This window comes from Cynoglossus semilaevis, chromosome 14 (genome assembly GCF_000523025.1).
Source record: "Cynoglossus semilaevis isolate Cse_v1.0 chromosome 14, Cse_v1.0, whole genome shotgun sequence".
Taxonomy (NCBI): domain Eukaryota; kingdom Metazoa; phylum Chordata; class Actinopteri; order Pleuronectiformes; family Cynoglossidae; genus Cynoglossus; species Cynoglossus semilaevis.
Genome location: NC_024320.1, coordinates 22,559,453 through 22,571,545, shown reverse-complemented (window position 1 = coordinate 22,571,545; position 12,093 = coordinate 22,559,453). Strand labels below are relative to the sequence as shown.

The 12,093-nt window shown below is 41.5% G+C and overlaps 3 protein-coding genes across 3 annotated transcripts in view; 1 reads left to right on the top strand and 2 right to left on the bottom strand.

Annotated features, from left to right (window-relative positions):
* Positions 1–5,474, top strand: part of uhrf2 (ubiquitin like with PHD and ring finger domains 2) — a 28,974-nt gene extending 23,500 nt beyond the window's left edge. The window contains exons 12-16 of the mRNA XM_025062276.1: positions 509–646; positions 736–1,012; positions 1,811–1,959; positions 2,112–2,210; positions 2,835–5,474. Coding sequence (XP_024918044.1) covers positions 509–646; positions 736–1,012; positions 1,811–1,959; positions 2,112–2,210; positions 2,835–2,981 — 810 coding nt within the window. The 3' untranslated portion in view covers positions 2,982–5,474. The remainder of the gene's footprint in view (positions 1–508; positions 647–735; positions 1,013–1,810; positions 1,960–2,111; positions 2,211–2,834) is intronic.
* A 553-nt stretch (positions 5,475–6,027) lies between these two features.
* The window catches only part of LOC103390166 (ornithine decarboxylase antizyme 2-like), a 13,905-nt gene continuing 7,839 nt past the window's right edge, over positions 6,028–12,093 (bottom strand). Inside the window, 1 exon segment of the mRNA XM_025062278.1 lies at positions 6,028–6,897. The gene's annotated coding sequence lies outside the window, so the exon portion shown is untranslated.
* Positions 6,194–9,911, bottom strand: LOC103390165 (ornithine decarboxylase antizyme 2-like). The gene is given in 6 exon segments (XM_025062277.1): positions 6,194–7,042; positions 7,237–7,322; positions 7,554–7,726; positions 7,941–8,027; positions 8,029–8,080; positions 9,716–9,911. Coding segments are annotated over 6 exon segments (654 nt in total). The 5' UTR covers positions 9,841–9,911; the 3' UTR covers positions 6,194–6,911.

The following is a 12,093-nucleotide window of genomic DNA, read 5'->3' as shown; positions in this document are numbered from 1 at the left end:
GCAGTGTTTCTCAATTATTTTCTGCCATGCCCCTCCTCCCCCCTAGGGGACAGATGTTTTTTCACACCTCTTCATCCCCTCAATTAAAATACTATTGAGTGCCTGGTAATATTTATTTATTTATCTGTACAAACCACTGTATGAGTTGCTGGCACCAACATTTTACATACAATCCCCTGATTATTAAAATAAATTAATAAAATGAGCTGTAATGCTGCCATCTAGTGGTTTTCACTTTCGCATACAACTGTTTTTTCCCAATAATATTTTTAGGGCACACATCATTTGGCATGCCCTTATCAGGTTTTCATTATCGGAGGAAAAACTGATACTGATTCCTACATATATAATTATGCTAATATCGGGCCGATAATATCGGACATCCCTAGAAACGATCTTTTATTTGGAGGTTATTTGGCAAAAAACAAACAAACGTGCGCTCAGTCCTTACATGTCACACCTCTGACTTTGAAGAATTCTTTATTCTCGTGGTATGTGGGGATCGTAGGTGGTGAAGTACTGGCCAGAGATCGGAAAATGTGGTTACTTGGTTTGGCGGTACCTGCTCAGACGAGATGATCTGGAACCAGCCCCGTGGACCCCTGAGGGACAGGAGCGGATCAAGAAACTGGGCCTGGCTGTTCAGGTTAGGCTTCGAGTTTCCTGTCGGCTCACAGTCTTGGTCTGTGCATATTTATGATACTCTTAATTCCTCTTCTTTCCTGTACTCTGAAGTATCCACCAGGATACCAGACAGCTATGGCTAACAAAACGAAGAAGGAAGCCATCGCCAGACCCGGTCGCGGCGGTCGCGGCGGCCGTGGCAAGCACTACGCTGGAAGGGGGAGGCCAAAGAGACAACGCAAGAGGAAGGAGAGTGAGGATGCGGGTGACGAGGAAGAGGACATGTTGCATGACGTCGGTATGGAGGAAGAGGAGGAGTTCGAGGACAAGGCAGCAGAAGAAGAAGAAGAAGAAGAAGAAATGGAAGGAGAGCAGAAGACGAGCAATGGTTAGTGTTCCTCTCTCGTCCGACCCAGCGTTGTCATCTACATGGATATAACGATGAACTAAAAATCAATACAAATGCGAAACGACTCACATTGAATCGCATATTAAGGCTTAAAGAGTAGGATGCGTTATCTTAAAAAGCCACTGGTCATACCATGACAGTACACACTCTAGTGCAGTAGGGGGCAGTATGGGCCTAAAAACATTGGTTGTGACCCACTATTAAACCAAGACGTCAGGTCACTACGTAGCTTAAATGACATTCAGGTGTTAAAACAAAACAATATAATCGTCCCGATATTAGCATAAATATGTCATATCTGTAAGAATCGTAATTGTTTTTTTTTCTCTGATAATAAAAATCCAATAACGTATAACCTGGGTTTCACCAAATATGCTGGAATCGCTTTACGTTTACTGCAGTTTTGGGAAAGAAAACGACTGCATATACCGGTATATTGGTTGATATCGGAATCAGACATTAAAGTGTTGTGTTTGGACAATATTGGAATGTATTGTTTTGGCAAATTTAACAGAATTTAACATTCTTACAAATAAAGGATCATTGTATCTGGTCAGAATTTGTCTGTAGCTCGTTTTGTTTAGGAAAGAAATCATGATAAAATTGTATTGTAAAAATAGCCAATCGTATCGTGAGTTGAGGGTCTCGTTACGTCCCTGCTCAGGTCAATAACAAATACTGTATCTGTGTGAAACCACGGACAAGTTTTATCGATTTTTTTTTCTGCTCCTCTAAATGTGTTTTTTTTTTTTTTGTCTCTTCAAAATTGTGCGTCAGACTTGTCACCTGTACCAGAGCCCGCCACTAAACGAGCGAAGGTGGAGGAAACCTTCAAACTGTCACAGCAGCAGGAGCAGCTGATCAAAGAGGACACAGCCAACAAGAAACTCTGGGATGAAGCCATGGAGCACCTCAAAGAAGGACCGGTACGAGTCCCAGGACTCTCACTAACAACACAGTCAGTTTGACTGGCTGGGATTGGTGGAATCTAACCCACAACCTTCTGCATTGGAGTATTTATTTTCCTCAGTTGAACATATTGCAGTAAAATCCCCTTCTGTTTGTGTCTTTTTTGAAGAATTTCCTGCGCAAGATGGAGCAGATCTTCATGTGTGTGTGCTGCCAGGAGCTAGCCTTCCAACCCGTCACCACCGTCTGCTCACACAACGTTTGCAAGGTTTGTCCCAGCACTGTTTAAAAAAAAAAAAAAAAAAAAAAGGTCAGGGGTCGATTTGGCCAATGGTCAATATACTGTGGCAGCCAAAATATTTTGCAAATGCAATTTTAGTAATGCTATTATTTTTTCAAGTTATTTGACCCAAAAATATGCTACAAGCTGAGGGTTCCCAATCCCTGGTCCATGTACCTGTACCAGTCCATGGGTTATTTGGTTACAAGAACACTGTAAAACACAAGTTCTTCCCATGTTCTGTCTCAACACCTGAATGTCACTTAAGCTACGTAGCTACGTAGCGACCTCACGTCTTGGTTTAATAATGGGTCACAACCAACATTTTTAAGGCACATACTGCCACCTACTGTACCAGACTGTGTAGTGTCATGGTATGACCAGTGACTTACACTTTGACGCACGATTAATTTTTTTTATTTCAACCGATGTGAATTGTCACATATTTGTATCGATTTTTAACCAATTCACGATGCATCGTTACATCCCTACTAGTCAGTCTGAGACTAAAGCCAGTGATGCCTTCACTGTCCTAGAAAAAAAAACAAACAACATTGTATATGGTGCTGCACTGATGTGTAATAAATGACGAGTCACTGTTCCTTTTTTCAGAACTGTCTCCAGAGGTCGTTTCGTGCGCAGGTGTACACCTGCCCCGCCTGCCGTCACGACCTGGGCAAAGACTACGTCATGACCCAAAACAAGGTCCTACAGGTGCTGCTCGACCAGTTCTTTCCGGGCTACAGCAAAGGCCGGTGAGGCGGAAAGTCCCGGCGTCCGAGCAGAGTCCGTTCATAAACACGCACATCAGCATTCATCCAGTGCAACCGTGTATAACGTCAAGTACCTGCAGCTCCTCCCTCGATGGCATTGCACTCTCTCCCTGTACTTAGATACTCACAGGCAAATGTATATGACACATACATCCGTTAATATATACACAATCATTCACACACAAACAACCTCAGTAGGGATTTGACCTCATCTGTTGAACAACGTCACCAGCCTGAAATTCAACCACGGACGTTTGTGAACTCCCCCGCTCCTGCCACACACGCACAAATAGACAAATTCCCGACTCGTCACCTGAGCTCGTTTTGTAAGTTTTCTCCGTCTGCCGCTAAGACGCACAGCGCCGTCGGAGAGCGTCCTGAAACCTGCCGTTAGATTCCTGCCAACCTGGTTACATTTTGTTTTCCGTGAATTTACGTATTTGAAGTCACTAGAGAAATTCAAAGTACAGCTGTGAAGTACAGCCCCAAAAAACACGGCCTTTAATTTGGCAGCTTTTACCAAAAAAAATCATTTTAATCTCGGTGCACAACAAGCTTTCAGTTCTGTCCACATCCTCCTGGCATGTGATGAAATTTGGGCTATTTGTTTTTATTTTTTATTTTTAATATTTGATGATATTTGGTCTCCGTGCTTTGGTCTCATCAGGGTCAGAATGAAAAGTGTTTTCTGTTCCGCTCAATTATTGGACTGGATGTGAATAGAAACAAAAAAAAAATCCATTTTATTTTATACAAATGTAAAAGAACGTCTTACTTGACCAAAGATACAAAGTACAAACTCCGCCATCTTTGTTTACCATTTATTATTATTTACACTGCGACATCATGCACAGACCAAATGTGACACCTGAGTCGCAGTAGAGCGAAAAAGTCCAAAGTCTTTGGCCGACCAATTGGAATACAACCAAAAAAAGAAACCACGCACAATTCCAACGACGTCTTCTGGAAACTGAAGCTTTAACAGGCTTCAGTATTAAAGGTGACCTGACCTGATTCACCTAAGGTCAAAGGTCAAAGGAAGTGGACGAAAAAGTCAGAATAGTTTTCCAGATCCTAAGCATCAGTCCAGAGAGGGATCATCAAAAATGACCTTTAATCAAAGGTTAACGAAGGTGACCTGTGTCAAAGGTCACAGGTCAAGATGTAATGAAGATCAATGAAGAAGAGAGTTGTTGAGCGAGGATCAAAGTCCAAAGGACAACTTTAATCAGTGTAAAACCAACATTTACCACAGGGATAAAAAACTGATTCAAACCGGTTTCAATTGTGCTGCAAGATTGAACCGAATACTTTGTTGAATTTCGAGGTTGGTTTTTTTGGGACAAATTCTTAATTTTTACTCCAAACGTTTCTTTTTTAAGATCTAACTTTGTTGGAGAAAAATCACGCTGGTGAAAAATCAAAGAGAAACCGTTCACTGTTCATTTTTATGTCACGATAAAAAATTCTATCAAAAACTAAATCTGATTGGTTCGCTGAACTAGGCAGTGATGCCTTCACCGTCATATGAAAAGGTTTTTACGTTTTACAGTTACAAGTAACGTAGCCCGTCCGTACAGTTCATATGTAGTTAGTATGTATCCATGTGGGCTGGACGTGTTGCCTACAAAATGTCCAGCGTTGGCAGGCGTATCAGGAGCTAACGCTAACGTGAACATCCCATGGAGGCTAGCCAGAACGCCAGACTCCAGATTAAGGTTAAAGTGGTTTCAACACTTGAGTTTTTTTTTTTTACGGGGTTAAATGTCGTCACCGTCGTTCATTAAGGTCATCAAGTTCACGACTTCCTGCCTTTTTCGGGGGCAAAGCCATGTTTTCTTCACAGCCTTGAGACAACTTCTGACCAGTGGTTGGGTTTGTTCACAGTCATTTCCTCGTTTCCGTTCAGTGCTTCATTTATTCTCATTCATTCATTCATTCATTCAGGATTTTTTTTTTTTTAAATCTACTTCCTCCGTTTCAAACGCTACTCTGTGCTAACTGTGACGTGCATCTGTTGCTTGACCTGGTTCAAAGGTTATTTCCTTTTCCTGGCACGCTTGGAACCCTCCCCACTCTCACTCTCTGCTCCGACCTCCGCTCCTCCTCTTTCTCTGCGCCGTCTCCTCCTCTTCCTCCTCCTCCTCCTCTCCGTGAGCCTACACCACCTAACAGTTCTTCATGCACACGTGGACACTTGGCTTTCGTGCTGTGTTGTTCTTTCTCCCCCTCTTGCACTCTCTCCCCGAGAAAAGAGTTCCACGTTTAATTTTACTAGAGAGCCTACTATTACCTACGTCTGCGCTTTATTTTTCTACCGTTTTAGTCACTTCTCTTTTAATCATTAGACACTTTGTATGTGGCAACCTCGCGCACCGCAGCGGTCTGAGGAGTTCCATTGCTTCATATTGTGATCTGAAATTTTATACATGTCATGATAATATTTGATATGTACCAATTAAATATTTGGATTCAATGACCTTCTCGTGCCCTGTTTCCTTTATGTATATTTTTAGGTGTAGTGTACACTCTGACCACTAGGTCATTGCACCACTAATAGACAGGGACTTACACGTTTTTTTAAATGACGCTTCATCGACACCAGCTGCAAAACTACAACAATTAGAACAGATTTATATTAAAGTATATATTTGATAGTTGCTTTTATTTTGAAATTCCCTTTTAGGGCCTAAACCTGGACTTGTTACTACAGAGACTCAAAGACACAAATGTATAAATAAAATAATTAAAGAAATAAAATCTGCAACGACTGTAAACATCAGGATTCAAACCAGTTCAAACATGAAGCCTATAAAAGCAGGACAATGAATTCCATTATTACTTCAGTACTGAGAAGCCTCCTGGTGGCCAAAAGCGGCATTACATGCTGTGGCTGTCTTTTGTTTACTGACCTAATTTTTTTTGCACCAAGAATTTTCATTTAGTCACAGTGGAAATAAAATGTATTTTACGGTGTTAAATATGGCACCAACATTCACGAGCATCTGCAGTGGAAGACCACAAGACGACAGTTGGTTTTATTTGTTTTATTATCACAGACACACACAGGTACCACTATGCAAGGTGAAAAAAGTCCTTATGACAAAAACAAACAAAAGAAAAATTGCAAAGGAATGCTATTCTTAGAGAATCTAAAAGAAATAATAATAATAAAAAAAAAGCTCCATTCACAACAACTTTTTTTTTTCCAATCCTCCACAACAGCACACTACAACAGCGTCAGATAACACACAGCAGAAAGATGCAAAAGCACTTTGGAATTCTTCTCGGAATACCTCCGCTCTGTACCGACACAGACACACACACACACACATGCACACGCACACACTCTCAGGGTATTTAAACTGCAAACAAAGGCGTCCCGATGTCGCCGGTCGCTTCGCTTCTACGCTAAACCGATTCACTCATCTGCTAATAAGTACCAATTATTGGGGCTGTAGTTGAAACACAAAATACTAATACTTCAAAGGAGGGCGTGGTCCCACTCAAACAATCGTCAATATTTAGCCAACCGTGAAAAGATCAGTGTAAACCTGATGAACAACCCTGACCTGATCAGTCAAACATCAATGAGTTGACAAAAAACAAAGTGAAGAACTTTATTAGTCGCTACACCGGGTGTAGTCGGATGGAGAGTCAGAGGATCAAAGGTTTTCCTCCTTTGGACGACGCGACACCATTGATGACACAGAAACAGTGAATGAAAACACTTTGAAAAAACAGCTTAACTAAATCCCTTGAATAAAACATGTAGCGCAGGCCGTGGGAGTATACGGGTGAGTGATGGGGGAGCAGGAGGGGGCGAGCAAAATTGCGTGGAAACTAGAAAAGGATCGGGGGCCGAGGGGGGAGCTGTCTAAGGCTGGGGTTGGGTGAGAGAAGAGGGGGGGGGGGTCTACTCCTCGTCCGAGGAGTCCCGATCAAAACTGTACGCCATGAAGAAAACGTCGGGTCGAGGTGGGACGAGGGCATGGCCCGGTTTCACAATCTCAAAGCCCAGAAAACTGAAGGTACGCACCAGTTTGGCTGCAAGAACAAAGTGAGGAGAAGAAAATGTTAATGTGAGGAAGAGGAGGACGTCGTCAACACAGGACCCTGGGCTTCTGAGAGGAACTGGTATTTCATGACTTTATTTCACGGTCAGTTCAACAGTAGTACGAAGTAGTATTTCTTCAACTGTAAATGTTTTGGGCAGAAACAGGAGTTTTTCATGCACGTACCTCGATCATCTCTGTTCTTGTAGAAGCAGACAAACACGCTAACAACTTTCAGATGTTCTTCGGCATATTCCAGGAGAGCAGCAAAACTGGACGAGGGAAAAAAAAGGAAAAAAAGAAAAGCAGAAGCAAAGGTTAAGACGCTCTTACACACTAACAACCATCAACCCTGATGGTGATAAACTCGATTTCTACCACTTTTAGGCTGCCCTAAAAGTGCCTGCCTTAAAATACAAAATCCAACTGAACCAGATTACGGTTCTAAAACATTAACATTTTTTTTTAAACTGTTGGATTGTTGTTGTTGGCTCCGCCCTCACCTCTCCTTGCTGCCTTCAGGAAGCGGCTCCAGTGGTATCTCCACGTACAGGGCGCCGTTGCTCAGGACAGCATCCAGCTGAATTGTCTTGGTGACAGTGGGGTGCGTCTGGAAGTGGAGAATCCCCGGGCGACCATTTCCTGCCGGCTCCTCCGTCACAGTCAACTTACGGTCCTGGGAAACAAACAAACAAAACCCACCCACATTAGCCACAGTGCTAAGAACATTCTTCTTTCTTGTGGATGATTTTCTTCCACATTTATGTTTCATGTGATCACATGACAGGAAATGGGCTTTGGCAGAGCTATTTCCTCGTCCATTTTCACTTCTTCCTCCGAAATAAAAAGACCGACACAGACATGAGAAGGTGTGAACGGTCCAGACTTACTGAGTAGACCGGCCGAGCTGAAGGAGTGTGATCCCGTGTGCCATTCCCTCGCCCACCTGGGATCTTCAGGGGTGGGAGAGGGGCATCAGGAGCACCACAGAGGCCCTGGGCCGCGGGTACTACTACAGTGCAGGGACAGGCTGCGGAGGGAGGAGGAGCAGAGACACCACAACATCAGGAGAATCCAGAAAATATATTGTAACGTTACAACCCTGAAGAGTCACGGTGACTCACAGCAACTGATCTGGACTAAAATAAATGATTAAACTAGACGTAGACGCTGGTTAGCTAGTTAATGGTAAGCTGGACCCGACCACTACTCAAAGGGTCTGCCCCTCACTTTGTGAACCAAATTTTAGAAACCTGATGTTTAACAACATGCTGTGTTTTCTATGCTAACAGTTATCCTACAGTTAAATTGTTAAAAACTCAACATATTGTGGTGCCTATAGTACCGCAATACTATCGTATCATTCTTACCAAATCACCCCCTGCTTTTTTGGACTTCTTTTTAAATTATTTATATCACCTAATGCAAATTATTGATAATGATCATTCATATTCGTTTATATACGAAAACAATTGTATTTATCATACGTGACCAGATAATCATTTCAGACTGTGATATCTGTGACCACTGACACATCTTGTAAACACAACAAACTAAATGCCGACTGGAATCGCTATGAGTCATCAGCTTCAACCACACTGGCTAACCACTAATTTATCTACTAAATAAGTGATAACAAACATCCTGTGTGTGTTGTTTCTCTACTGAAAATAAATGTATCTTTAATTACTGACCACTATTATCTAGAATTGAATTTTTATGAACTTAATTAATGAGTAACAGATAATAAATAAATTAGCCTTCATCGTCTCCAAACACATTTTATCTTTAAAATGCGACTAAAATGGCGGATATATCAACTTCTTCGCCTTTAAAGACCGGGCCAATTAATTAGGAACAATTGCGACACTTTGGACGGACTGGAAATATTAAAAGTTTGGTGTTATATGACGACAGATAAACATCTCGCTCTTGTTTCCACTACACTACAACCCACTACCCGGGGCTAACATCTCGCGAGATGTAACCTGTTAACCTGACAGTTACGTAATAACAGACTTGACTCAGCTGGTAACTCACGGGACCCTTAAGAGTCACAAGCACGCGCTTAGATTCCATCCTTTCGACATGTTCTTCTGTTATTTTTTAAATAAATTTAAATTATATGCTTTAATATTCTGTAAACATTGTATCACTAGTGGTTTCAAACGCTAAGTCTGACATGAGCGTAGATACCGTATCTCCTTAAAGGTGTCTTCAGAAAACGGCCTATAAAAGAACTATTGTAACGCAGGTTTGGAGTAGTTTAACAATTACTTTTTTAATAAAAGTGTGTTGGTTTATATGACCTCTGTGTATTTTCTTTGTGTATGAAAGTTTTTGTTTTCCTATTTTCTCCTCGTGACGTAACATGTTTAACGACGTCCACGATCGACGCTAGCTAATTTGACGACTGTCGTCATTACTCGTCAGTCAAAAATACTTATTTTAAAGTTGGCAGTTTTGAAGATGGGGTCAAACGTATGCGCGATTTTGATTAAAACACCACATGGCTGTTTTGGGATGTTACAATGAAACTAAACAACAAAATACGTCGGACTTCCGCTTATTTTCGGCGTCGGCTAGCCCTGTTAGCTTAGCTACCCCTCCCCCAACGTCACGGTTAGCATCTAAGGTTGCGCTGTTTTCCTCTTCGTTTACTTACTTCCCAATCATGTCACAGATTCCGCTTCCTAAATCCGCCATGGTAGTTAAAGACTGATGTTTTCCTTCCTTCTCACGAGCAAAGCAATGACTGTTTAGGATCCGCTGGAGGTTGGATTTTACCATCCGGCCTCGGGTAGAGACACGACGGGTTGACTGCTCTCTGCTATGCTCTGCTGGGAAGTGATCGGACAGATAACTGCAGACGATACAAGAGGGAGGAGTCAAGTTACCTAAAACAAACACTCACAACATTTATTTTGCGATGTCAAAATAAGACACCAAATAAAGGAATATAAAAATTAGTAAAACAGACAGAAACGCGCTAAAAAAAATCAAAACACCAAAACAGGACTATTCCCTTTATCCACTTTACATTAAACAAACACACACTTCTTATCAAATGACAATAACACTTTTGATAGGCTAAGCTAATCAGGCTGATGACGTTACATCTTTGAGTTGCACTACTGTCACGAGGCCAATTTTCACAATGAAATTTACAAAAAAAAAAGTAAAAATAAACAAAACTAAGTACATGACCCTAGTAGTGAACACACAACAGTTTACTTACCACTTACCATAGCTTAGTAAATATAGCAAGTTGGTAGTATTTTTATATAATCCTTCGATTAATTTTTTTAAAAACATTCTCGCTTATTACAAATTTCTTACGAAACTTGACACTTTCTATATTTTGAGCTTGAAACAATCAATCATAAAAATACCTCTTAAAATCTCGGCTTCTGGCAATAAATCTGCCTTTATTTTGAAAGCGTGAATATAGCGCTAGCTGCGCTGCAGCATAAAATGTTGTCTAGCTTCACACTAAAGTTTAGCAGCAAAGCTAAAGCTGCTAACAGAAAAAACAGCCTGTGTTTGTTGGATTCTGGTTGGCTGCAGGCTGTAGTGTTTACAAGAGGGCGTCTCATGGAAAAGTACTGAAGACGGAGAGAGAAACTTGTAACAAAGACGCTATGCCTACATCGATTTAACAATTAGACAACCGATTAGTCGGCGTAACTCGTCATCATATTTCAGCTCATGGCCATTTTGGTTCGGTTTATCAGTGTTGTCACTCATAGATGTGTATTTTTTATAAATAAAGTATGTTTAAGTGGGACTGAGTTTTGTCAGATATAAACGTCATTGTTGCAAATTACAAATATCATTTAAATGATCTAACCATACAGATACGATAAGAACTATTTCTAATACGTACTAAGCATTTAGTTAGGTTATTTAACTTGTTTTTTGTACTCTAGACATTTAAAAAACATTAAAATGTATTTGTTTATAAAGGGTTATTTATGTTACACTTACCTAAATAAACCCTTAAACCAGTCAGTGAAACATTTGAACATCTTTGGGTGCAGGTTACGTGAGATTATACACCCATGTATTGTAGACATATAACAACAAGGTAAAGTGTTAATAATCTACTTCACTGTAACCCCTTCGTATAACTCAATAAATGTAACGAATGAACAGCATATAACGCTAAGGTTTTAAAAAAAGTGATGGAATACTCACTTTTAAAGAAGTGATGGAATACTGTGTAATGTGAAAGGATCAATGGAACATTCTTCCAGATCAAAGACTTCAGAGTCCACATCTTCATAAACGTATTTTGGCCCAGGTCACCTTAAGAATTTGCAGACATATTAATAGTTATTGTAAAACTTTAAACGAATAAAACGGATTAATGGTCTATTATTGTATGATTTATTTTGTTTGTCAAATTCAATGCCCACTTTGAAAACAAAAATGCGCTGACACAAGCGTCCATACGGGGGCGCCAAAGAAACAGTTGTCCATCGCCTCTCTTCTCTATTGTAGCGTTCCCCGTCTGCCTGTCAGATGTATTTTGTCCCTCGTCGTGCTCTGTCGGTCATCACCAGCAAAAGGGGGGGAAAGGCAGCGTCGTCTGCGTAAGAGACTTTCTGCAGCTGAATGAGCTGATGCACTGCTGCCGCCTCAAAGATGGAGTTCGACACCGCCGTCCGGAGAATAAAGCCGTTCGGAACGAACAGTTGTGCTTCTCAAGATAACAACGGCTCCCACGAGCAGTGCGGGGATAACGGCTACAGCGGCTGTGACCAGAAGAGGAAGCCCGAAGTGAGGCTCTACCTGCTGCGGGAATGTCCGGCAACAGTGCTGGTGTGTGTGTTTATTTTGGTGCTGTGGGCACTGGTTCACCTGTCGTTGCAGCAGCTCGTCATTGGAAAACCGACCGGAGATTTCAACGCAGTGAGAGCCAGGTGAGCGTTGACGGTGCTGTGGGGTTTTTTTTTTTTTTTGTGGGACTTTTTCAGTACGATTTTGTTCTGTCAGCGCCGGAGCCGCTGCCCCGCTAACCTTTCCTCCCGTTAAAAAAGC